Below are 27,809 nucleotides of genomic sequence, written 5' to 3'. Positions count from 1 at the left end.
TAAGGCCACGCTTACGCGAGGAAATGGCGGTGTGTTCCATGGAGAGTAAACGTCTCGTGTTCTTATTTACATTCACATCTACACTTATTCCGAAAAAGGGGCGAAAACTCAGTGCTGAGCCTGACCAGTCAAACCCTGCCCCAGGGGCGTGGCTAAGAGGACTTGTGGGCGGAGTCCAGTTGAGCTCTGTTCCAGGGGTGTGGCTAAGAGGCCTCGTGGGCGGAGTCTAGTTGAGCTCTGTTCCAGAGGCATGGCAGACTCTTCCTTCCTCTTGTTTGTTGTTTCTCTGTGGTTGTGTATCCTTTAACCCCCTACCTTCCCCCTACTAAAAACTAACACCACTCCTGTTCATCTGTGTGCCTCCCTCCCTCCCAGAAGCTGAGCAGGAGTCGACTCCCACCTCCCCTGCTCCTCCTGCTCACCCAGCTCCTCAGTCTCCCCTGAGCAGTGGAGTTCACTACACCTTTGTGTAATGAGCAGAGTAAGGCCTGTCCGCATGAGTCTGTGCAGCTAACGTGCTAGGGCTAACGTGCTAAGGCTAACGCGCTTGCAGCTTCGCTGGCTGTGTAAACGTCAGGCCCCGGGCCGCGGCTCACGCTCCTGGCACAAGCACAACAGTCATTTACGAAAAGAAATGACTGTAAAAAAAAAAAAACAGTATGAAGCTCATTTAGGCAAATGTAGCATAAGCAAAGCGATTTGCCATCCCATCATTACTCGTGAGTTAAACAGGCAGTGTGAATTGTGTGCAAATTGGTTTTTGTAACCGTGCCAACGCATGGGGAGTTTAAAAAAAAAAAAGAGAAAAGAGGAGAATTAGAATGTAGTGTAAATGTTTTGTTATTAGATTGTGTCTCATTAACAAAGAGTGGCACCCCCCCCCTCCCCATTTCCACACCCAGCAAGGAGAACAGACTCCACAGCTGCATCCCACTATGCCAATTACTCCCCCAGCTGTGCTCTGCCCCCCCCCACCACCACCCCCCCACCCCAGAGTCATTGTTTGCAGAATTTCATTTAAGCGTGTTAATGAATCCACACAGCTGAAAACTATTACAAACCGTAGCGTTGAGTCATTAAGAAAAAAATCAGGACTGAACACAGGCAGGCGTGCACACACATTCAGAAAAAAGCATGACTGAACACAGGCAGGCATGCACACACATTCAGAAAAAGCAGGACTGAACACAGGCAGGCATGCACACACATTCAGAAAAAAGCAGGACTGAACACAGGCAGGCGTGCACACCCATTCAGAAAAAAGCAGGACTGAACACAGGCAGGCATGCACACACATTCAGAAAAAAGCAGGACTGAACACAGGCAGGCGTGCACACACATTCAGAAAAAAGCAGGACTGAACACAGGCAGGCCTGCACACACATTCAGAAAAAATTTCTCCCAACACTGGGTCTGTGAGCCACTGCCTGATACAAACCCCACTGCCCTCTCTGACTCCTCCCACTATTGTGTTGGGGGCGGGACTTAAGGGGCGGAGACTCCAGGCATTAAATAATCACTAATGAATGTGGCTTTATCCTCTCATCCACACTATGCCCGTGTTTCCTGCTGTCATCCATGAGTTACATTCAGCCTGCTACAATTCCTTAATGTGTGTGTGTGTGTGCATGTGTGTGCATGTGTGATGCGTGCGTGTGTGTGTGTTTGTTGGCGTTTCCACTGCTGCCCATCTTCACCCGCTGCTTTTCTTGTGTGTCCATTTGTGTGAGCCAATCACATGGGGGTACACTGACATGTGGGCATGTTGGCATTAACCTGTCAATCAATGAGATCTTGTTTGCACTTTTCCCTAGGCATATGTATACTGTACACCCAAATAATCAATACTTAACCTGAACTTTTTGGATCTACTGCTACTAGACTGAGCTACCAGGGGCATTGTAATGGCTTTATAGCTCTTGTTCGGGCTTTATAGCTGTTTCTAATGAGCTGTTTTACAGTGAATATCAATGCAAAAGGGAACAGTGTTGATTTTAGCTTTTATACTGTGCTCCAGAGAGAGGGAGGGGGAGAAAGAGAAGAAGGGAAGGGTGGGGAAAGAACAGGTTGGCAATAGAGAGAGGTCAGGAAGAGAAGGAGGGAAGGACTGAGAGAGGAGAGACCTGCTATCTGCTAACCTGCTCACCTGTTAACCTGCCTGTTAATCTGCTACCAGCTACCTTTTAGCCTGCTGTCTGCTGGCCTGCTAGTCTGTTTACCTGCTACCTGCTGGCCTGCTATCTGCTAGCCTGCTAATCTGTTTACCTGTTACCTTTTAGCCTGCTATCTACTAGCCTGCTAATCTGTTTACCTGTTACCTTTTAGCCTGCTATCTACTAGCCTGCTAATCTGTTTACCTGCTAGCCTGCTATCTGCTAGCCTGCTAATCTGTTAACGTGCTACCTGCTAGCCTGCTATCTACTAGCCTGCTAATCTGTTTACCTGCTAGCCTGCTATCTGCTAATCTGTTAACGTGCTACCTGCTAGCCTGCTATCTACTAGCCTGCTAATCTGTTTACCTGCTAACCTGCTAATCTGTTAACGTGCTACCTGCTAGCCTGCTATCTACTAGCCTGCTAATCTGTTTACCTGCTACCTGCTGTCCGGTGACGTTATGTGTTTGTTTTCCAGTCTGTTTTCCTCACTTATTTATCTTTTTCTCCTCTTTTTGTCCCCCACTCTGTTATGTTTCCATTTCACCTGAAACCTCAGAGAATCATGTTCATAAAACATGTTCTTGCCATCCTGAAAATGGGGCAGAAGTGTATTGTGACTTGTGTTCTATACTTTCCTTTGAATGGGCTGCATGCATTTTTCTAACAGTGAATAAAACAACGAAACGTCTTTGCAGTTTGAACGTCCCATCCGATAGAAGTGTAAATATAGGTACAAAATGCAACACCATCACTTGTTTCAGTATACAAGTAAAACCTGATTGTTTTGGTTAGGTGATTGAATAACGCATTGAATAAAAGACAGAGAACAATTAATAACAAAAAGAATAAAAATGCAATGTCTTCCTTTGTCAGTCCCTTTTTCCAGAAATTAAATTATTTCATACATTGGGGGCTTTTTTCCCTAATTGAGAGCGCTTCTTTTCTTGCTGTATTTGACATTTATTGACGATGTCATCGCCATTAAAGACATTCAGAATGAGCTGAGGTGGGTAACGGAGAGTGGCAGGCGTCTGAGAAGGTCAGACAGTGATTGCTGCATTGTGTTCTCACGCCGTTTTGCTCCTGATTTCTCGGGGACGTAATGATACCGTAAGACCCGACGCTTAATCCGAACAATGGCTCTTCTGAACAAAACCCTTAATGTCGCTTTCCACGCCACGATCCGCATACGAGCTTCGCGATTGGCCGAGCCGAGCAGCCTCCGCCCGTCGGGAGCAAGGTGCTCCAATAAGGTCACGCGCTCGTCCGCCCGCGACCTTTGACCCCTTGTTTCCTGTGTCATTTCTTTTTCAGCCAAGGCCCTGTGTCGGAACGCCGAGGAGCTAACCCAGCACGACCTGTGACGAACACCTGGGTGCTTCCAGACAGGAGAGAGCACTGCGTGGCTTTAGGTATTAAACGAAAGTAAAAAAAAAAACAAGTTTATGCGCATCTTTTGTTTTCTCAGCGTTCATCGCTAACTATAGGACTCGTTTTGTAATGCTTTTTTTATTAGAGCTAAAATGAAGTTTATTTTTTAAAAGGAAATTTTAATATTTGCAGTGGAAACAGGTTGTGTAATATTAGATATATATACGTGTTTAACAATGTTAATATTGAACTAGAGTACGTTTTATACATGCGCTCGCACTTTTAATACACACTGTATCATAATGAAGGTTTGGAATGTGTTTGGAGTTTAAGCATAAATAATATTATAAGAAGGATTGCTTTGTCTTGCTGTGTAGAGGTACTTTTTAAATCTGTGGGATTTAACACTAATATATTATGTGACTGCAGAGCCATTAAGAGGTACAAAATATTTTGCAACAAATGATTATTGTATTTTTGTCAAAACACGACAATATTCTTACACCAAACACACAAATATATTATTTTTGTGTAACACACTGCCAGTTGAACCTTCACCTTCGCTTGCCAAATGAATGTTATTTTTGCTTACAAAACTGATGAGGAAATAACTTTTAATTTAACACTTCTGGGGTAAAGTATGGAGAACAACAATGGCACACAATGTGATTTTTTTTAAAGAAATGTGTACATATTAAAAATATTAACCTGATATTTTTGTCTCATCTAATATTTTGTCATACTGCATTTAGAAGAAGAAAAAACCATGAAAATATATGTTGATTTGCCTTAAGATGTCATCTGTGAGTCCATGAATTAAGCCTACTCTGAAAAACACTTGTGGGAACTATTATTGGTCACAGAAAAACACTGAGGAATTTTAGGTGTTTCAAGACTAAATCTTTTACTCAGTATATCCTTAAGAGATGTATGTTATTTCCATATTTTCACTAATGTTGGAAATATTAAAAATAGAGGCATTGTTTCATATTAATATGTCCCATATTATATTAATGTCCCTCTCACTGTTTTTATTTGTCTAAGTGCATTTGAGTGGGTAAGCTACATTTTGTGATTTCCCATAAATTGTAACCGAGTGTTAGTACTTTATAGAGAAAATGCAGTCATTCTCAGTATATCACCATTCTAGTGATATTTGGCTCATACAAAAGAGTCCAGACTGGATCTGACCACAACTCCAGAAAAAAAAAACAGCACATTTTCACTCACCCAAAGCCCTTCACTACCTGTAATAAACACTGGGCAAAACATTTGAGACCCGTTAAAGCAATTTTGCTGAAAAGAAATTGGTCAGGATAGTTATGGGTCACGCTTGGTTAACTTCTCCGCAGTATTTACAATAGAAGATGAGTGCGTTCGTTTTAAAATCTTATATCCTTTCTTTTTCCCCTCGCTTTTGCCCTGATGCAACTCTTTCATCACGGCGGCCCGGTACAAAGGGAATGCAAAAAATATGTCTGCAATTTTAGAGACTCCATTAATGTCGGCGCTGACCGGCTTTGACCTCTGTACATTTTTCTCTACTGCGCGAGAAGAGACTCGTGTCACTGGTCTCCTCTACTACCAACAGAATAGACGAACCTTCGACTGAAAATATGCGGTGGTATGAGGCAAAAATAAAAAAGGTATTGAGATGTTTCTCCCTTTTTTAGTTCAAAGGTCTGTTTTGTTTAAAAGGGAATAATTAATTCAGCGTCTTCGTGCTCTGCCCGTGAAAGCGCTCGTGCAGAAAGACACGTGTCTTTGTGTTTGCAGCAAGGAATTTATATAGCCTATATTGTAGATTTCTTATTTCTTTGTATCGAAACCACTCCAAGGCATTCACATTTAAACCAGAAATCTGACCCCAAAATGAGGACGGGCTGTTGTTCTCCATCTGAGAATACGCAGACAACCTAAAAACGTGTTTTTCAGTGAATTTGAAATTCTTGCTAAGTGCAGCGCTAACGACGAAGCGGGTGCATGTTTCACGTAAATGTCAAAGTTCAGCACAATCAGGCTTCTTTTCCTTTGCAGCTGGGCCATCTACCCTCTCCATTCCCCTTTTCCGGTTTTCACAAGATAACCTGGACCCCCACCCTTCTACCGCAGCTGCTATGTCGTCATATGTATCTGACGGTGAATAGTGATATTTTTCTTATTTTGCAACAAATAGGGAATATTTTAATACCCCGGCATTTCAGACACTCATCCGGCACCGTCCACTGAGAATCCTGTCATTTCCATTTATTGATATTTGGCTGGTAGCTCATATATGTTTGTTATACTCTCTTTTCTGCACTTCAAAGAGAATGTAAAAGGCCTGTTATGCTAATTCCACCCTCTTCTGTTGTATGTAATGAAAGCCACATAGTAATACTTTACAAAATGATATCCACTCGTTCCAGGGGGAAAAAAAAGCTTTAAAAAGCAACACGTATAGCAACAGAACAGAAGAGATTTCTGTTTTCCCAGCTCGTGCCGCTTGGGCCCAAATAACCCTGCACCAGGGAAATAATTACCTTTCAGAATAAAAGCCATCTTTACGAGCGCATTAAAAGAGCAAGACTTTGTTTAATTTTAAAACGAAGAACAATTACTTCGAACCGCTTGGGAAGAGGGTGCCCGCAAAATGAACACGTGCAGTTCGTAAGCCGCGGCACAAAATAAAAAGGGATTTGTCCTCCGAAGGGTAACGACGTTTTCCACAAACTGCGCACCGAAGTTCGGCGTTCGGACTGAACAGCGCCGCAGCGCGTGCTCCTCGTCTCTGATCTCCGTATGCAGTAAGTAAATAAATGTAACTAACTTTGCTGTTTGTTTACAGAGCCGCAGAATTTCGCAGTGCACTACCATGCTCAGGTCAGTCTTGCTATCACAGCACGGTGGTGGGACAGAGAAGAATCGACTGGTAACCATGACTGGGGACGGGCTTTGGTGTGCGTCGTGACTTGGCTGTACTTTTTCAATGTGTACATTAATGATTCGCATACTTTACGATGAGTGCACTGCCGGGGCCTCGCCTCGCCTCAACAACTTCTTTGTTCTTAATTATTCCGTTTGACCTGCCAATCAGCTGATACGTCGGTTTAAAGTGGGGCTTGCTTACTTGGTGAATACATTGCGGTCTGATATATAGGAGGGAACCTGCGCTTGTATAAACAGCTAAATTAAACGATGATAATTAGGTTTAACAGAAGGCAGCACACACTGGCCTCCAGAATTTGTGCACCCCTGGTTAGGTGTAATGTTTTATATTATATGCTTTAGACAGTATTTGTGAATTTTAACTTTCCTTAATTAGTACAGTGGCAGGTAACTGTGGATAATAACCTCTGTTGGTGTAATTACTATGATTGTGATTGTTGTTTTTGTTATTGTGAATTTACTCATTAATGATCATTATTAAAATTAATCGCACTGCAGCTATTTCTGTATGTCTACTACTACACCCATGTATACTAATTGGTAGTTGAAGGTGTACTAGCAGTAGTTGTCGTAGGACTATTAGCTGGGGATAATTTTCAGGGTTGCAGTTAAACGGTAAATGGACTGCATTTATATAGCGCTTTCATCCAAAGCGCTTTACAATTGATGCCTCTCATTCGCCAGAGCAGTTAGGGGTTAGGTGTCTTGCTCAAGGACACTTCGACACGCCCAGGGCGGGGTTTGAACTGGCAACCCTCCGACTGCCAGACAATCGGTCTTACCTCCTGAGCTATGTGACCCCACTTGCGCTTTAATGTTTTGGCAGGTACCTTTACCCTGAGTGATTTTCAAAAGTGGGTTTCACATGGTAGGCAAACAGCACTAGGGGGTACAGGTGGGCAAAGTTACATTCGTAAGCCCCATCGTTCAGGCGCATGCCTCAAGCCTCGTGGAATAAGGGCAGGAGTAATTATTTTCTTGTTCATCAGGAGCAGGGTTGCCAGATTGGGTGAATTACTGTCCAGTTGGGATACTTTTTAATGTTATTGTGCGAGGCAAAATGGTTTTGGGCGGCTTCACCGTTTGAGATTCTGTGCCCCTGTACGGTGTGCTCTGGTCAGACTTTAGGGGCGACTTAAGGTGGAGGGGGGCGCCCCTGAATCCCGGGCTGGTGGGATGAGGACCAGGACTCGGGGTGACACAGAGGCAGTCATAACCAGAGCTGAAATTTCGCAGAGCACCATTCTGAGGGTCGCGGGGTCAAGGGCATCTGGTCCCCCTGAGAAATTAGGGTGTATGACAGGCACCAGGCACAGGCAGGACTCGTGGAGAAGGGGTCGGGGGTGGGGGAGCGCCGGGGGTGGGGGGGGGTTAATTTGACTGTTCTCATGGGGGCTTTGTTAATTAGAAAAGCAAGCTCAGAGAGAGGCCAGCACACAGACCCCCCCTCTCTCTACCCCCCCCCCCATGGAACTGACCTAGCTCTGGTCTGTGATCCCCAGGTCTCTGTACCCCCTGCTCCTGCCAGTCTTCCCATCTGTGCCCCCTCCTGGGGCTGAGGAGCTCCAGCTCAGACACTGCCCCCCCCCTCCAAAGTCTACACATTATAAACGAACAAACAAGTTAAACTTGCTGAGCGCCCGTCATGCGAGCTCGTTCTTGCTTCCTGCACTTGGTCTCAGATGAAGCACGTTCTTACACACCGCACCGATCGGTTTGAATGCGAGTAGATTCAGCTGCAGACCGTTTGCCCAGTGCCAGTCCGATCGGCGCATTTCTCGTGCGTTCTGTCTCCATGCCTACCTGCTGATCCTCCCTCACCACTGTCTGGCGTCTTGCCTCCAGAGGGACCGCGCACATACGCAGGCTGGTAAAGACACCTACAGGCTGTGCCTCAGCACCACACCAAACAGTAATGCTGTTTTTATTCAGGAGGACTGGCTTCGTCACTAAATCCAAAGGAGCTGCTTCTGTGACTCACCAATACGGGTACCACTCCTGCCCCCCCCCCCCCCCCAAAAAAAAAACTGTTTCCTTTTTTTGTCATAGACAGCCGAAAATTGCCTTTATTGACATAACCTCCAGCTGCTGCTAGAAAAAAGAAAAATCTCAGCTGTTATCGATAAGGCTGCTCGGGTCTGTAATCTGAACCACATCGTTGCCTGCATATGTATAGTCAGGTTTGTGAAAAGTGGATTCGCACAGTCTGACTTCCCTGCAAAGCCTTACTTCATTTCTGATAAATCAGCTCCTATTTTTTTTTGGTGCAGACACCTCTCCGTCGTGTTCAATGCTACGCACAGCATGGACGTGTTTTGTGTCTGAATCCCGTTCTTTCGTTGCAGAAAGGCACCCTTGGAAAGAGATTTCGCTTCAGTTGTACGTTTTTGACGCACGCTTGAGGTGGAGAGAGCCGATATAGAAAGTGCTTTGATAGTCAAATGGCGTCTTTTTCTGAAGCGCTTTCATTATCGATGTACATTTTTTAACAGAAGCCACATCGGCGGAGGAGGTTAATTATTGAAGTGGAAGGGCTGCTCTGAGGATCGCTGAACGGTCTTTCAAAGGCATTTCTTCCAATTCTGTGCAAGCAGGGCAGAGAGGGGTGGGGCAAATAGGGCGAGGGCAGAGAGGGGCAGAGGGGTGGGGCAAGGCAGGCAGAGTAGGGTGGGGCAAGAGGTGGCAAAGATGGGTGGGGCAGAGAGGGTGGGGCAAGATGGGTGGCGGAGTGGGCAAATAGGGCAAGATGGGTGGTGCAGAGGGTGGGCAAAGGTAGGCAGAGGGGGGGGCAAAGATGGGTGGGGCAGAGAGGGTGGGCAGATGGTGGTGCAGGGGTGGAGCAAAGATGGTGTGGCACAGAGTGAGCATTGCGATGCCCAATGAAGGCACCACAAGAGGAGAGGGTAGAAGTGTGTGGACAAAGTCGGTGTTTGTTGGGGAGGTCAAACTCCAGTCCTGGAGGGCCTTTGTAGGCCTTCGAAGCAAGGTTTTTTACATTTTTATCTCTGCAGCCAATCAAAATTAGTGGACGACAGCGACAGCCCTGCAGAAACTGCAGCCCTCCAGGACTGACGCACTTGGTGCATGTCAGGCTTAAATACGCAGTACGGGACACAATAGTGCTAGACTTGGGGGGGGGGGGGCGCTCATCCATGTGCTGGAACTGCACCTTAACAGGACAGGCGCCCCCATCAGCCCCCTAAATTCTGACGGGAAAGTGAGGAGGTGATGACATTTTCCATTGTGTAAAAAAATTATACGAATCAAAATCCTCCCTACTTCAGCCATTAGGAACGCCAAATAAATCCATTATTTGTTTTTGCAGATGCTGTTTTTCTGAACTGCCACCTCTGCATTGACTCTGCATGTTTTCTGTGACCCCAGCCCTTAGTCTGTGTGATCGTTTTATTGTGCATAAGTGCTATTGTACAGAATAGGCTTTTCTGATGCGGTGGCTATTTCAGCTAAAGGCCCTTGTGTTCTGTAATTCACGGAGGACGGTTGGCTGACCTGCAAAGCACATACCACACCCTGAGCCAGTCTTTGTAAAGAGCATTGTTCCTTATATATATATGTGTGTGTGAAAACATTGCTTTATTTTCCTTAAGGTACAGTATTATCCAGGAGAATTCCTTGCTTCTTCGGGAAAGCAATGGTTCACCAGTGTTGAATAATTGTCAGGTCAGGTCCATTGAAATTCTCTGGAGGAATTATCATTGTTGTCCATTTTGCCATTGCATGCAGGCCTACAATATTCTGTACTAAAGAATATATGAATACAAAAGAATATGTTATTGTCATCAAATCTGAACCAGGATTTGTCCAGTGTTGTGGTTGTGTCATTGTGTTTATAAGCCTGCCAGGCACAGCCTAAAACATCTGTATCCACCAAAAAAAACAAAAAACTAAACAATCTCACTTGGACCACCCTTCAGAAGAGGCCAGGATGATGCCTGTAGTCAGAAGGGTTCAGGCATAGTAACCATTTTATTTCGCGAATGTCATTTTCAGGCCTGTATTTAAAAAAGGAGGCGATACATAAGGGGTTAATGTATTTAAAAGCCTCAATATAAATCGCCTCTCCGTTTTACTAAGCTTGAAGAGTAAATGGTTAAGCACAGTATATAGGCATTAAAAGGCAGTGTTTAGTAAACGGAAGGCATTAACAATACCTACAGAGATTTCAGCTTTCCTTATACATAAATGTAAGCGGAAACACATGTCCTTGGGCTTATTGTTAGATCTAACAATATCCGTTTAACGTGGGCAGGCTGCCCGCAACACCTTTCATTTAAAATTAACGTAAAGCGCGGTCTTACGGCTGTAAGCGCAGACTGCTAAGCAGGCGTGCGGTTCTTGCCGCGCGTGTGGATGAAACATTGATGAGCGCTTTGAATTAGGAGCGCTTTTAATAAGGCTCGCTTTTTAAGTTGTTTTTTTTTTTTTTGTTGGCCTGCGCTTGGTGCAAAAAACAAAGGGGAGAGCAAACGAGCCACCGAGATCAGTTCCCCCAAAATCCCACTTCCTGCTTCCTGTCTGGACAGACAGCAGAGTGAATTAATTGAAAAGTTTGATGCAATAATCCATATAATCTATAATTATGACCCTTTTTTCGTGTTACCTTGTCTGTGGCACATTCAGCACTGTAACTATAGTTACAGACTACTCTGAAGTTTTACCGGGACTGTATGTAATGGTGCAGAAATTAACGATCTCTAGATTTTGGTGAATATGCATTCAGCAAGCTAAACAGTGGTACCTAGAGAACATAGAAGTTTCTTTTGGACTTTTGTTTGGGTTTGAAATTCTCAAATCTAGGCTCACATGGTCTCGATCGTTTGTATCCAGGAACTTATTATTTTTATAGGATCTATTGTCAAACTTTACACTCCTGCAGTCTATTATCAAACCCCACGCTCCTGCTAGGCCAGTCCACTCTGCATCCACTGCACATCTTACTGTCCCCTCCCTCTAAGGCCCCTCCTCCTGTTCACGTCTCGTCTCTATCCTGCCCCCTAGTGGTAGAACGTGCTCCCCACTACACTCAGGGCCGCAAAGTCACTGCCCACCTGCCACAGACCTGTAGTTTTTTACACTACATCTTGGCTCAGCTAATGCTGACCTTTTTCGTCGCTTTGCTTACCCCCACCTGCGCTATACCTAAAACTCCATTTGCTAGTTGAAGCACTGCATTGTCCGTCTCTCTCTCTCTCTCACCCACTGTGGCTCCAAACAGACTTTATTTTGCAGGTTTTATGCGTTTTCTGCTTCTGCGCACAGGTTTTGAATTAACGGCTGAGGCCCCACAGATTTTTAAAAGCGTCTTTGTTGCCTGGAGCAGTTTGTATGCACTGATGTAAGAGGCTGTGGACATGAGGATCTGCTAAATACCTGAATGTACTGAATGCTGGTGAATGAACCGTGCTGGTTCTGTAGGGTAGTGCGAACAGACGGGGGGTGGGTGGGCGGGGTGGGGTGGGGGACGGGTGACGGGACGGGGGGAGGGGTGCGTATCTGAGCCCAGAACTGCAAGGCCTCTCTCTGTTCCCCTGTCTCACAGCAAGCTTTGAGTAACGCGTTCCTTTCAGGCCGCTGTGTGTAATAAAAGCTGCTTCAGTTTTCCATCTCTTCAGTACTCCATCTGCAAGGCGCAGTGCTTCACACTGAAAATATAAGAACAGCTGTGGATCAATAAATACCTACAATAACAGTGACAATAATAATAATGATGATAATAAGACCTACTACTCATACTATCAATATTATTATCAATAATAATATAGATAATTAAAACATTTTCCATTAATAATAGTAATGCTAAACAGCACTAATAACAGTAATAATCATATTAAATGACACCCGTAAGCACAATTCGCAAGCACAAAGATGTTGAGAATAGTAATGTCGTCATTATTATCAGCTGAACCGTGACAAGTGCAGTTTCAACGTGTTGTTTTGTCCTGTCAAGATTGCTGTCAAACTCAGTGTATATTTTGAGAGTTGATTGCTGTCAAACTCAGTGTATATTTTGAGAGTTGGAAGTGCAGATCAAACCTTAGCGTCTTTGATCGTTCGTAATTTTGAACAACGATTGATAGTTACAAACTATTTTATTTGAGACCATATTTAATTGGTGATACCCATGTTGGTGGTGTGATGATGAGGATGATGATGATGAGTGATGTCATATCTCCTCAAACTCCCAATATACATGGAAGACCTTTGTGAATGTATACACAGCTTACTTTCTGTGTGCCTGTACCTGATATTTACCTTTTATTTACCTGTGAACACTGGAAAAAGACTGTCTTTTTCAAAAAGATTAATGTGTGGTAGGTTAATTCACATGAGATTGAACATATAACCCCAGAGTACAACTTTGTAAATACAACTATTACTTTGGTTCATTAATATTTACACAGATTATTTTAAATTAAGCGATGAGTGAATTACATAATTAACTCAAAATCAAAGTCTTAGTGATGGAGGTTTCTCTTCTTATGTAATTACAAATAACATGCATTTAACTCTTATCTGGGCTTAATTAATTAGCCTTTCCATGTTGGCTTAAAAGGAATTATTAGATCCTGACAAAAACTTTGATGAAATTTAAAGTAACAAGTAGAAAATTTAGGCCATCTAATGAGAACACACTGTCCCACTTTGCAAGTCCAAATGGGATTAAGATAATTAGCATGTATGCAAATGATGACTCAGTTAATTACGTAACATTTTCATTAAAAATTAACAGCAGTGATTCCATAGCTTCTGTATTGCAATGCGGTGTGTTCTGAATTGGTTAATAAAAAGGTTACTGAAGTGTGTGTGTGTGTGTGTGTGCGCGCACGTGCGTGCGTGCATGCATGCTTTCACCTGGTGAAATCCACGGAGGATTAAGCATTATATTCTATAATTATCATTAAATAATAATAATAATAATAATAAAATGGTCTAAGTACAATTTAATATAACACTTGCATTTCATTGTTTCATGAGTTTTACTGGGCTGTTTCAGAGTTAAATGAAAAATAGGCCTACACATAAATACAGTAAAAGGTGTTGAAATGTGCATTGGACAAAAACACTGAATTCAACCAGAAATCCTGTGTTGACATGCTGAATATACTCCAAGCAGATTTTCAGAGAAGTCACAAAAACGTCCGTGTTGGACATGCACTGTACATGTTGGCAGGAAAAACGTTAGATATAAAATTTCAGTTCACCAAAGAAAAACAATTTATCTTTGGGGGAATCGTTTGAAAGAAGAGGGCTATTTTGACTGAGCAGGCAGCGGTGTTGTCTTTGGCTGAGGTAAAGGAGTTTTTGTGCGATGAAATTTGAGGGTTTCAGTGTGACGCGTGGATAGTGTTTACCTTCATAAGTCATAACATGAGAATAATCTATAATTAAACCTGACAAGTAAAGGCAGTAATATTTAAAATGCTGCTAATATTTTACAGTCTGTTCCCCCCCCTATCAGCAAGATCCAGCTGTCCTTCATCCTCCTGGCCAAAGCTACAGCAGAATATTTCATTTATTTTTTTTTTTTGGCGTATGAGAGAGATTATGGTTCTACGCAGAATGGGGCTGCTTTTTATGAGATTAAATTCATACATATCATATATTTCTGTGTATATATTATATATTTCGGAGGTCCAAATAAGTTTTGCTTTTTTAAAACTAATTCCAGCGTGATCTTACTTATGTTTTTATACTTGCATATCTGCCACCACATTACAAAAAGTAATGTTTTTTGAAATGGCTACATTAGTTGTTTATGTCTAGTGAAGCTTCTTACAGTGCAGTGTCTGATATGGCAAAAAAAAAAAAAAAATTACATTTCTGGGCAAGAAATTCAAGTACCCAGCTGCGCAGACGGCTTTCGCTAGTTCTGCAAACAAGCGTAACTGCAACGCAGACGGCCACACTCAAACCCCTTCAGCCTTGCAGGAGTAATTGTTTTTTCCGTTCGTAATTTTTATTTCGGAGATGAAACGTACTGCGCACGTGTCCCTTCCCCGAGGCAATTATCCATAATTAAAAATGCTTAAAAGTCTTGAAAGCAACACAAAATGAAGTCTTAATGAATTGGTTTTCCTGCTAGCGGCAGTTAAAATGATACCTCTCCTGTTTCCTGCCACATAATATCCAGCAGTTAGTCATTTTCCTTTTTTTTTTTTTTTTCACAGCAACGATAAAAAAGGCCCTAAAAGATGGAAGCGGAACACTTTGTGACAGGATCTGTCCAGAGACAAGGCCTTTAACATTTAAGCTTCGTCTGTATGAATGCTAAATTTACTTTGTGCTCCCTGTGATTATTGAACTGCACACCGCTTCTTAAATTCTTTTAACATTGAGAGGGTCTGTTTTCCGTTTTTGGCGCTTTCAGATGGGAACCTGACTGCTGATGCTTGGGATATAGCTGAATAAAGCTTTGTAACCTACAGCATGCAGTCCTTTTTTTCCCCCAGTAGTCAGGCTTGCCTTGGAAATTGTGTGTTACTACCATACATACTATACCCTCTCAGTTAAACACTCCATATTGCGCTTCTTTTGTTTTTCTAATTCATTTAGTTTTTTTTTTTTTTTTTTTGAAGAAAGTTGAAATGTGTTCTTGGAAGCGCACCCAAAAATCTCTTGATCAGGTTCATAAATGCAGTTGCTGGTCTGTAGAACGCATACCCTCCTGCAGTGTCTGTTTTATTGACACAAAGACAGAAACTGCTGCTGAGTAAGGATGAATGTGTGGAAGAGCCAGCACAGTCTGCTAGCCTGTGCCTTCCACACAGAGAATAATCACTCATCACAGTCTGCTAGCCTGTGCCTTCCACACAGAATAATCATTCAGCACATTCTGGTAGCCTGTGCCTTCCACAAAGAGAATAATCATTCAGCACTGTTTGCTAGTCTGTGCCTTCCACACAGAGAATAATCATTCAGCATCACAGTCTGGTAGCCTGTGTCTTCCACACAGAGAATAATCATTCAGCAGCACAGTCTGGTAGCCTGTGTCTTCCACACAGAGAATAATCACTCAGCACAGTCTGGTAGCCTGTGCTTTCTACACAGAGAATAATCACTTTGCAATCACAGGCAAACCACTGCCTGATTTTCCATGCATGTAGTATTATATATATATATATATATATATATATATATATACACACACATATTTTATAGACATTAAAGAATAGATAATCCCGGTGGTGGATCATTTGGATGGGGTTGAGGTCAGGGCTCTGTACAGGCTAGTCAGTTTCTTCCACAAAACCATTTCTATATGGACCTCGCGCCCAGAGGCATTGTCATGCTGAAACAGGAAAGGGCCTTCCCCAAAATTGTTGGGGGAAGCACAGAATCATCTAGAATGTGATTGTATGCTGTAGCATTAAGATTTGCCTTCAGTGGAACTAAGGGACCCTTTCCAAAACCATGAAAAACGGTCCCAAACCAAGGGGTGTCCAGATACTTTTGGTCATATAGCGAGTGAAAGGCACACAAATCTATACGCACAAAAATGGTATACCAAAGCGGTTTGTTGATCTCCAAACTACAGCCAGTCATGTGCCCGTCTCCACACTTTCCCTGACACCGGTACGTTTCCTAATTAAACATGCAGAACGAAACAAGAACACATGTTAATTTAATGTAACAAAAATGTTGATTTTCACGCACTTTCTTTTTAAATATTTATTGAGTAGACTTGCATTTTAAGATGCATCAAAGCAGCTCGTGATGTATATGCAAATTCTTGTCTATCCTACGGTTTCCCCTTCAAGGCTGGACTGATCCGCTCTTTAAAAAAAAAAACAGAAACAAGTGGGTGGAGGGAGGAGGGTGCGAGTGGTTTAGGCTGTTTATTTGCCGACTCTGCTATTTTAATTGAATTTGAATTGCCTAAAAAAAAAAACTGTGCAATCACACTGATATGAAATACAAACACACTTTATCGTTTGGAGTTGGGGAAGCAGGCATATCATTACAGTAAATCACCCTTACTGATGTCTACTGTCTACTGTCTCGTTTTAACATTCGCAGAAATTAGTAATAATTACAAAATGTGTGAGTGTGTGCGTGCGTGCGTGTGTGTGTGTGTGTGTGTGTGTTTGTGTGTGTGTGAGAGAGATGAATGTGGTCTCAAACCACAAATTAATTTAAATTCATTGATTGTATGGAAAAGGGCTAAATTCTGCTTTAACACTGAATGCAGTTTTATCATTCTGCTGTATCTCTGTACTGAGAGAGTGTGCTGTATCTCTAGTGAAATATTTAATAAAATGTTTATATATAAATATTCAAGAAATCAGAATAACATGTGACCATGCCCATAACATCCCAACAGCCAAAACTGATGCCAACAGCATCTTGTGGAGATGGATTATGGGCAATGTTTAAAAAATAGTGACAATGATGGACAATATATCTGTGAGATATTACTTTGCCGTATCTCTAGTGAGATATTTACTGTGCCGTGTCTCTACTGAGATATTTACTGTGCTGTGTCTCTATTGAGATATTTACTGTGCTGTGTCTCTACTGAGATATTTACTGTGCTGTGTCTCTACTGAGATATTTACTGTGCTGTGTCTCTACTGAGATATTTACTGTGCTGTGTCTCTACTGAGATATTTACTGTGTCGTATCTCTAGTGAGCTATTTACTGTGCTGTGTCTCTACTGAGATATTTACTGTGCCGTGTCTCTACTGAGATATTTACTGTGCCGTGTCTCTAGTGAGATATTTACTGTGCCGTGTCTCTACTGAGATATTTACTGTGCTGTATCTCTAGTGAGATATTTACTGTGCCGTGTCTCTACTGAGATATTTACTGTGCTGTATCTCTAGTGAGATATTTACTGTGCTGTATCTCTAGTGAGATATTTACTGTGCTGTATCTCCATTGGTTTTCAGTATCATATAGTGTGGGATGTGTGGTACTGTACAAGTGACAGCACTGACAGCCATTGTGTGGCAGTGAGTTGAGCTGTTTAAGGTGTGGATATTTGACCTGTTTTTAATCTCAGTCTGGTTTTCATGAGGTTACATAACACAGGTACCTTCTCCTCTCTGTTGTGTTCTTTCCATGTGCGTGAGAAAAGCTGGTGATGTTGTCTGCTCTGAATGGGGTACAGTACATGCAGAATAAATTAACTATCCTATAGCTGGGCGTTTCTCATAACCTGTTCGTTGTGTTTATTACTTTCTGAGAAATCATTAACAGAATTTTCTCATAAGTAACATACACATAAAGAACACATGGGTATGTGTAATGAAAGGTTGTAAAAGAGTAGCATGCTGTTTTAGTAGACTTCATTGTCCATCTTTTAAAAAAATTTTTAAACATTGCCTATAATCCATCTCCACAAGATGCTGTTGGGATGTTATGGTCATGGTCACATGTTATTCTGATTTCTTGAATATGTACATATAAACATTTTTAGTGATGTCTTTTTTGAAAATATGGATATACCGTTAAATGTAGTGTCAAATTTGTTATTTTTCCTCTGTAATAATCAAATTAGTAGTTCAAATCAAATGATTACTATGATACAAAATTCACAATGTCTGCATGTATTTCATGTGTTTTTTAAACAGACATTGAACTATATTAGAACAATGTAATTCAGTGAGTCAAGTCCCCCTACGTCAAGTCTGTGTAAGTATTGAGACAAATGACGGTCATCTGGTTCAAATTTCACAAGTTTTCCGTATTACTTTAATTATTTATAAACGGAAAGCTGTGAGTCTCTGAACATGGGTTATATCCTTTGGAAGTGTTTGTAGATTCCACTTTATGAGCTAAAAGATAAAACTGCAGACGAGGGCCCAATAACTGAGTATGAACACCAAGAAAGCTATTGTGAGGATGAAAGAAAAAAAAATCGAGCTATTGCAAAATGTTTTTGCATTCCAAACATCAAGTATGGGATGCCCTGAAGAAGAAACAAAAATACTGGAGGACTTGGGAATCACCAGCGATCAGGCCGTCAGTGGAAGACTTCAGAAGGTGATGACAGGATTGACAATAAGAGCTGTGAAAAAAGAATCCTAAATTGTCAGCTGGAGTAGTTGCTGATGATCTCCATACTGTACATCGGCTGTGAAGGAATCACAGGACACTGTGCACACAGGACTTCCACGTCCAGATATAGACTTCTCATCAGCACCAAGGACAGAAAGGCGAGACTGGAATTTGCAAAAGAACAAATTAATAACTAAAGAAATACAAAGATGAGATGATGACTTTTGGAAACAAGGCCTATGGACAGCTGAGATGAAGACAAAGAATACAAACCATTACCAGAGGAAACGGTGAAAGTGCGGAGAAAGAGAGAGACTGCTCTGGACCCTCGGCATACTGCTTCATCTGTCAAGCAACATCGATGCGGTGTGGTGGTTTGGGCCTGTATGGCTGCATCTGGACCCAGTTTTTACCAGGTCTTTAGTGATGATGTAACCAGTGATGGCAGCAACAGAATGACAGCTGAAGTCTGCAGAAACATATTGTCTGCCAATATTCAGAGAAATCCCACCAAACTAGTTGGATGTAAGCTTATCACGCAGCAGTACAATGACCCAAAAGGTAGGGTAAACTCAACCGAGGAGCTTGTCAGAAAGAAAAGGTGGACATGTCTGACGTGGCCCAATCAGTGAACAGCGTTTCGATCAGCTCGAAAGGAAAAGGAAGTAAAACCCCAGCAAGCACACAGGAACAGAAAGAGGCAGCAGCAAAGGCTTGGCAGAGCTTCTCATGGGATCACATCATGAACCTGGTGATGGCTGTGATTCACAGACTCAATGCAGCCATCAAATGTGAAGGGGGTAAGCAATGTCATTAAATTTGTCAGAACTTACTTTGTCCCAATACTTATGCTGAGTGACTCATTGAATGCCATTGTTGTAATATGGATTGATGTCTATTTAAAAGAACAAACAAACCAACAAAAAAAAACATGAAATAAATGCAGACATTTTGAATTTTGCATCATTGTAATTGCTTGATTTGAAATAGTAATTTGATTAGTACAGAGGAAAAACAACCTTTTTGACACAGCTGTCCCAATACTTTTGCATTTATCTGTATGTGAAGGCGGTTATTCATAGGTTATATTCAATTTGAAATCATTCACACCGGACAACAACTATAGGAAAACAAAATGAAATTTCGTTTAAAATCGGGGAAGGAAGTGGGTCAGTGTCATAATTCTGGGAGTGCGAAATTCTACTGCGATTAAAGGGAGGGTCGATGGGAATCATCAAAAGCATGTGTGGCATGTGTGTGTGAGATGCAGAGAGAGACTGAAGTCGGAAGAAAATGTATTTTTAAACTATTCTAATTTTTCACATATTATGCGACGTTGACAGCCGAAATAGTGAAGTGAAACAAATATTTTCAAAGACGTATTTGTAAAGTAACTTTGTTTTACTTGGTGCGATATATTTTAACCAACAAATGATGTTCCCACGAACAAGCCTTGTCCCCCCTTAATGCTTTAGGTTCGTCCTCTCACCACTCACCAAGCTAAATGTCAGAAGTGAATGTCGTAGCCTACATCGCGTGACAGAGCCTACGAATAAATGGATATCAAGAAGATGTAATGGGCTGTTCCCAGTTTAGAAATAGACACAAAACCTCAGAACACGGTTCTCAGCGATTGGGAGAAACTCGAACCCTTGAATGGCATCCTTTGGGTAACGTCTTAAATAATGAACATCGAACTTTCCCAGTAAAAACTGCTCAAAATGAGAGAACCTTGAGAGAACTTCATTTAAAATACTTAATCGGAAACTCGCTAAACAATGTGCGGAGGAGAACCTTTTTGACGGCATTGTTGCAGTTCAATTTTTTTAGGGGGGAAATGTCACCCTGCCTCCTGAATATAGCTTACATGTATATAACCTACAGACAATAGCAATAGACATATCTCTTTCCAGAAAAACGTATTGAACAACAGTCAATTTTAAAGTTTTGTTCCCTTTTTTTAATGGTGGCTAATGAAATTGTTTCCTCACAAAAAAATAACTATTTCAGTTATGCGTATACACATTTGATGACATGAAATTAAAGATCCATGATCTTAATTAAATTCCCTTCTTATAATACAGATCAGATGTTATTCAATTTAACTGCTAATGAATTTAATAACACAGCATATATTAGTATTTATCACTCATAGACTACGTGTCATGCGTTCAGCGACTGGCGCGTGTACCATGAATATGTTCTTGAATAAAACCGGTTTCCTCCTTTAAATATACACCCTTAAACATATTTAAATAGCTGATTCAAATTATTTTGTTTGTTTATTCAATTAGCCGCACCTTGACACGGTAACATTTGTCCTACTGACGGTCATTAACTTTATTGTTATATGAAATATACAAATGTACAGTTAGGAATTAAACTGCGAATACAGCAATTGGTGCTTTTTAAATTAATATGTTTTTCCCCCGTAATTAACGTCCCGTTTGTTTCGCTGTATGTAATTGCGCACAATAGGCTACTGTCGCCCAGACCAAATCCACGCGGAACCTGGAGCGGGAATTCCCAGGTTCGCCGAAGGGTGGCGCGTGAGGCACGTGCTGAGATCTAGACAAACGCGTTGACTGTACCACATACCTGCACACGTTCGGGAGTTCAAAGCTATTTGCCCTGTTTTATCACCCCGGATCTGCATGTCAGATATAGACTTGGGTATTGACATGTGCACCTAATGTTTCTGACTTCAGGAGCACATTATTAAAGACACATTTAATGCTTGTTCATTTTATAGGCTGCGTTAGCCTATACCTGTGTTAATGTAGACCAAACATTCCAGTCGGGCAATATTTATTATAATTTAATCTGAGAACATCATTTTTAGAATTTAAATAATATTAAGACGTGTAGACAATCCTGCTAATTATATTTTCAATCTGAATATAATATGCATCTGTAAACCACCAATATTATTGAATACAGAACCACAGAAAATAGTTACGCCAAAATTTAAATCTGGATAATTTGTGTCAAAAAATAAAAATAAATGAACGAATCAAAACACATTCAATTCCGCTTACCTGGGAGGAACAGAGAGCAAATTTCGTCAAATTAATTCGTCTGTTCAAATGTTCAAATCGCGACCAAGCAATTGCTCGTGTCTGAACGCGCCGTATTATGGACTATGCGCGCGCTAAACGTGCGCTCTTGTGGAGAAGCGAGCGCTACATGAAAATTCACAGTGGCGCCTTTATTTTAGAGTAGTACTTTTGGGAGAAGGGGAAAGGAAAGAAGTTCTCTTCATGCGAATGTAGGTGTTTTAGTTGTAAATGGATAATTAAGTTGTGCTGAAGATGCACAGGCAGGCTAATCCCTCGGTAACTTGAGATCTTGCAAGAAACGCGATACCGCATCCATAAAAGGTTGATGTTTTTTTCCTTTTAGTCGCGATTCTGTTCTATTAAGAAGAATAGCATCTTATCCCCCACAGAAACTTTTGATACTCCCATTTTCCTCAAGGACAGTTAGGTTACATTGGTCCGTTTCATTATTATTTGAGAGCTTCAGAATGCTCCCTTTTTACCGACAACTCGAAACAACTTTTTTTTTTTTTTTTTTTTTTGAGTATTTTTAAATTCTAATACAATTCTTAGATGTAAACGATCCTTGTTGGGACACAGAACCGGGTGAAAAAGTTGTGACGTGTGGTTATGATTTTCTCAGAAACAAAGAGAATGATGTGAAAATCAAAGACATAAGATCCAGCCAGATGTGATGACATGTGGTGAAGGGATCTCTCTCTCTCTCTCTCTCTTACTCTCTCTCTCTCTCTCTCCCTCCCCTCCCTCTCTCTCTCCTCTCCTCTCTAGCCTTGTTTGACTCCTCAGTTAACTAAGAACATTTCCTCCTGCCGCTCTGCCCAGCAATTGTAAGTACAAAATTTTGTTATCAGCAGAGATTCAATTAAGCAATTGTTTTCTCTAACGCTTGCAGCGGATGTAGCCTACCATACAGGTAGAAGGGAAGGTACTTTATCACGCGTGTTTATGGTGCGGATTATAAAACCTTTTTGAGGTACCCTTATTTATTCAAAGAATGGGAATTTTTTAAACTAATTTATTTTGAATTTCTTGCTTTTCCTTCTTTTTTTTATACCATTCATGTAGTATTGTCATACCTGCAAGATGTCATTAAGCGTTTTTTACTGGGCTGTAGTTCAAAGGACCAGCAGACTCTTGGAGATGTTTGGCGTGATGTTTCATTTAAACTGAGTGAGGAGAGACTTTATACACTATACAAAAACAGTTTGTGCATCGAATACAAGTCACCGTTGTCTTGTGCTTTTTTTTCCAGTTTATGGGAATACTGAAATCAAATTTAATGCTTAGGTCTGAACGTCAACCTTTGAATACACTACCTGTAGGACTCTGACGGTTCTTAGAGTGATGGAATGTAACCGTGTGCATATGGAAAAAGCACGGAAACTATTATCGACATCGTTTATCATTTAACTTAGGCATACATTTCCCTTAATTGTGTGAATCGTTTTCTTTTTAAATTACTTTAACTTATTTGAGTTGGTCAATAATTTAACGCCTATACTTTTTTGGTATACTGCACGAGACGTTCTCTCTCAGGGATTTGACGTTGCGCAGAATGTGACAAGCGGCAGACACGTGTGGGCATGGAAAAGTTAGCCCCAAAATTAGTGATGGACAAGCAGAATAAAATAAAAACTGTATCCGAGATCGTGTTGGCATTTTAAATGCATTGTTAAAGTGATGCGCGTAGGGAGGCACGCCACCCCCAATATTTTTATACAACTTAATTGATAGACTTGCTCGTATGTTTGTGAGACCTGACATTTGACTACGCGAGACGAGGTGGTCCAACAGTGCGTCTCCCCAAAGTTGAAATAGAACCTAGACCTATAGTTAAGGTAGTCTAATCTAAAATCGCATGTTCATTGATACATTTAGATAGGAAATTTCCCAATTTTAAACTCAAATACACACTTTTCTTCAAACGCGAATAGCCTTTGAACCCCATAATTTACAGTCAGGTAAATTTTTTTACATAGCCTGTGCTTATAGCACTTATGTCGACGGTGGCGTGTTTGCGCCATAGGTACGCGTGTGGTCACACACTGTTAATTTCAGCAGTGTATGACGACAATTGATGTTACATTTGTGCTTAACTAATGCTATTCAGTTTCATTAGCCTAAACAATACTTGATTGTGCTTCAAGCCGGTCAATGAAAACGTAGGCTAATTGCCTCAAGATGTCCACACGTGTACCTCCAGTACGTGCCAATGCGACAAAGGAAACTGTATTTGACCCTGAAAAAAATGTAAGCTATAAGAAATGTAACCTTTAAACCAGAAAGCAACCGAGTATGTAAAATAATACGCCGTATTAAAAAAAAAAAAAAAACACTATCAGAAACATCGCGTAACTGGCATAAAAAAACAAAAATTAAAAACCAAATTATAAAAAGATCATGAGATTTCAAGAGCACTTACTATCTTTACGCACCTTTAATAACAAAATACACGTTTAAAAGTTAAAAAATGGTGGCGTTATGTTTTTCGTCTAGCCTACAACATGGGCTGTACTATCCAGAAAAAATAGTTGAATCAGTGATCCTTAGGTCCAAAGCTCCTCAAGTTGACCAGAGCAATTAATTGTAAAATTGAATATTGCAGGGATACATCGATTTCCTGCAATTTTAGAAGACTTTACGCCGCTTCACATTTTATTTGGAGTTGGTTGACTTGTGCCCCTGTGCTAAGTTGCACTGTCGAGTTCCTATAAGCAACCGTTGCCAAGGCTCACGCGAGGACGAGAATTGAGCTTTTTATAGCATTGCTGTTAATCCTTTCTATAACGGGCAGGCGGTCAGTGCAAATAGGAGCACCTCACACTCTTCCTTTAATCTCTGTCTCTGTTTAATCTCTTTCCACAAGCATTTAGGCTATTTAAAACGGAGCGATATGTGCTAATGCTCTTGTGTCGTGCCCAATAGCCTACATTCTGGTCGTAGGGAAGAATTGGGTTTCCCCCCCCTGTATGTCATTCATTCAATTTTCTACACGTTTGAGATTTTCATTGTTGTGTAGGGTACTGATTTTAGCAGTTTATTATTTTATTTATTTTGTTATAGGCCATAATTGACAGTCTCACGGTAGCCCTGAAAACTGAAGAAAGATCTGGCCACCGCATGTTTCCTCAATCCTCCTTGTTAACTTTAGCAGCTAAACGTTTAATAAAGCGCCATGTAGCCCATTTGTGTAGCCTTTATGAACGCTACGCTTGTCAGGAAAAAAAGCACGCTCCATCCGGAAGCAGCTTTTTAAGCCCCCTCGTTTGACAATGTTGTAATTTTCTGTTCGCACTTTGATCGTGTATTTTTCGCTCGATGTCTTTCTTCCAGCGATCGCCCTCCCGTCTTTTGTCTATCTCCCTTTGACTTATTCACAGTCTCTCGCACAGTCGACACTCTTCCGAGCCCTCTCCCTCGCTCTTTCTTTCCTGTCTTGTCTGGGAGGGGGAGCCCAGGCTCCGTGCTTCGCTCAGATCAATGCCCTGACCACTCACTTTCTGATGTTGCACGACGGGAAATGCTTTGAATACTTGCGACATGGCCGCTCACATTGATTGCCAAGATTGACAGCACTTACCGTCGCCTCAATTTGATTCTTAAAGGAGGAAGAAGAGAAATAACAACACAGATCATAACACAAAAAGCTCCTCGCAGTTCTGACAGTTGAACTTCTCCGAAAGAACGGGATTCCCTCCCCATGGCCCGTCGAAACACCAGAAGTCGTTAGTTTCTTCTCCCTCCTCATTATAGCTGTAGTGTTTTTTTTAAAATTTATTACAAACACCGGAACGGGATACCGTGTGGACCGCCGTTTGTCTTTTCCAAACGGACAACATTAAGGTAACAGTGACTCATTTGAACCTGTTGTTTCATGTTTTCACGTTGTATTTTCGTTCGATTTTTTGCTTGTTTTTTTTGCTTCGTGACAGTGTTGACAGTCCTTACTGTCAGTGAACAGGTTTATCCTGTTGATGTTTTTCTTGCTACATTAGTTGTCATTTAAAAAACGGGACGATATTTATGGTCTCTATTTTTATTGCGGTATTATATTTCTTAATGTAATTTATTTTGTTTTTCTTTGCGATCCTAACGATAAAGTGTTGCATTTGAGGGTTTGTAGCCTGCTTATCTCAAAGTTTTGTTTATCCTGATTAATAATTTCCATCAATTGAATAATGCAACTTTTGTTTCCTTGCACGAAGTTTTACCCATGTGCTTTTGTCGTGGGTTTCGTGTTATTGTGAAATGCGGCTTGTGCTCTCTTTGTGTATTTTCTTTAATCTTGAAAACCGTGATCTTACACAAAGCAGGTCTGCGACGAAAATCAAACTCGACAACATTGCGCTGTGATCTAAACCTTATCGTATACATAATGTCACGAACAACGTTAAGAAATCTTGTGGAAGTTGGTTGGATATCGCCTTGCGCAGACAGTCATGCGGGGCTTGCAGATACCGGACTGGGACGCAGTTTCACATTTGTCCACAGAGCGGTACTATTCATTGACAATGACGTGGTAACGCTAGGTATCTAAGTTCACGGTAAAATGATTTGAGGCTTTTAAAAGTTTATTTTGAAGTTTTGTGTGTTTTGAGCATTTTATCTCGAGTTGGGGACGTTTTCAATGCACGAGATTGGTATTTTGAATTAAATTCATTGATTATATAGGCCTACATGTAGCCTATATGAAAAATAATATTCTCATTATCAAACGAAAAATTGGATTTTTTTTTAGCCCGGTCGTAATAGCCTGGATTCTTCTTGGACAGAACTTTCCCTGGAGGTCGCGCAAATTGACCTTTAAAGAATGGATATGCCATAAATTTAAATAAACCCCTCATCCCAAACTTGATCCGCTGAGAGGGACAATACACAACCTGGACAAAACAAGGTTTCCTTCACCGTTGACAAAAACTGTGCACGCGCTCCCGGACAGGGGAAACTTGACGAAGTAAGTCTTGTACTCCGGTTAAACGATTTAATGGCCCGTGTTTTTCTGTCTTATTTAGTTTTATTTCATTTATCTTAAAGTATTGTTGAAAGCAGTGGTACACATAATGTTGAATTTAGAACATTCTGTTAAATTATGTGTCATACTTATTTTATACATTAGTTTACTTCGTATTTGGGCTTTGGGATTATATCGGGCACTATCCACAAATATTTTAGCTTGAGAAATATGGGACTATTTTGTTTTGGACGTGGCTTGTGATTTGGGACAATTTGCAGTGGGCTACCTATTATGGAGTGTGTTTTACACTCGCCTGGAGCGCTTCCTTGGGATTGTTAGTCGTTTTATTTAGTTCATAATTTGGTGAAGTTGGGGCATACCTTCTGTTGATTCTTGAAATGCTGAAAATAGTATTTTTATGTGTCAGAATATTGAATGGACAAAATGAACACCGTTCGAAAGACCTTCGCCTGGAATACGGAGATAGCCCATCATTTTCGGGGTGTTTCCCTAAACTTCACGCAGGTTTTCCAGATAAAGCCTAGACCTGAACTTGCATGCGCAGCGATAACGTTTTAGTAAGAAACATTGTACGCTGTCGAAGACTGAAATTAAATAGATTTTGTCTATTTAATTGTAGTCCTGATAAAGACGAACTGTTTGCAATACAAATAGCTGAACAATTTAAGAATCTTTTATAAATGTATTCCTTGGATTAAAAAAAAAAGTTATCGGTATATAGGCTATGTCTTCATATCAATTTCAAACGACGTATTCCTCCAATTGTGTATTTAACTAACCCTCCAAAACAAGTACAATAGGCTCATTGTTGGTAACCAATAGGCGATTGTGAAACCTTAATTAAACACAGCTTAACTCTTCAGTAAAAAAATAAATAAAATAAATTGTGTCAACTCCGTAATAATAACTGTCCGTCTTATAATAGGCCAGCATTCTTGTCCAATGCGAGGGGCTGTGTGAAAAACAATCCTCTGGCTTGTCCCTCTGTTGGGTTGAAGTTTGATCCCCTAACGGTATTTTGTTTTGAACAGTTGCTGTTAGCTCTCAGTAGAAGTTCCCTCATAAGGTAAGACGGCACCGGAGTCCAATGCAAGTCCAAATGGCACATTTATAATTAGACTGCCAATTCAGCACATTGTCCCCCCTGCTATACAGGGATGCAGTTCACTGTCTGGGATTTCAATGAAGGGGAGTTCATTCACTCAGTCAGTCGAACCGGTGGATTGAAGCGGTCTTTTGATGGGCGTCGGACAATCGTTTCACCTCGCACTATGAATAAGGAATAAATCATTAACCCG

The 27,809-nt window shown here is 41.2% G+C and overlaps 2 protein-coding genes across 11 annotated transcripts in view; both read left to right on the top strand.

Annotated features, from left to right (window-relative positions):
• LOC135242643 (pleckstrin homology domain-containing family A member 7-like) overlaps positions 1–4,239 on the top strand; it is a 113,798-nt gene extending 109,559 nt beyond the window's left edge. The window contains exon 27 of the mRNA XM_064313797.1: positions 3,471–4,239. Coding sequence (XP_064169867.1) covers positions 3,471–3,520 — 50 coding nt within the window. The 3' untranslated portion in view covers positions 3,521–4,239. The remainder of the gene's footprint in view (positions 1–3,470) is intronic.
• Positions 4,240–5,000: 761 nt separating this feature from the next.
• Positions 5,001–27,809, top strand: part of LOC135242132 (transcription factor SOX-6-like) — a 215,634-nt gene continuing 192,825 nt past the window's right edge. For 2 of the 10 annotated variants that reach the window (XM_064313058.1, XM_064313053.1), the window contains exon 1: positions 25,969–26,490. The gene's annotated coding sequence lies outside the window, so the exon portion shown is untranslated. Of the gene's footprint in view, positions 5,174–5,564; positions 5,667–6,182; positions 6,314–22,304; positions 22,364–24,743; positions 25,380–25,967; positions 26,491–27,809 lie in introns of those variants that run through there. The other 8 variants (XM_064313057.1, XM_064313056.1, XM_064313061.1 and 5 more) reach the window with 8 other exon arrangements.

The sequence above is a fragment of the Anguilla rostrata genome, chromosome 16 (genome assembly GCF_018555375.3).
Source record: "Anguilla rostrata isolate EN2019 chromosome 16, ASM1855537v3, whole genome shotgun sequence".
Taxonomy (NCBI): domain Eukaryota; kingdom Metazoa; phylum Chordata; class Actinopteri; order Anguilliformes; family Anguillidae; genus Anguilla; species Anguilla rostrata.
Note: the sequence above shows the minus strand (reverse complement) of the source record. Positions and strands in the feature narration are given on the sequence as shown.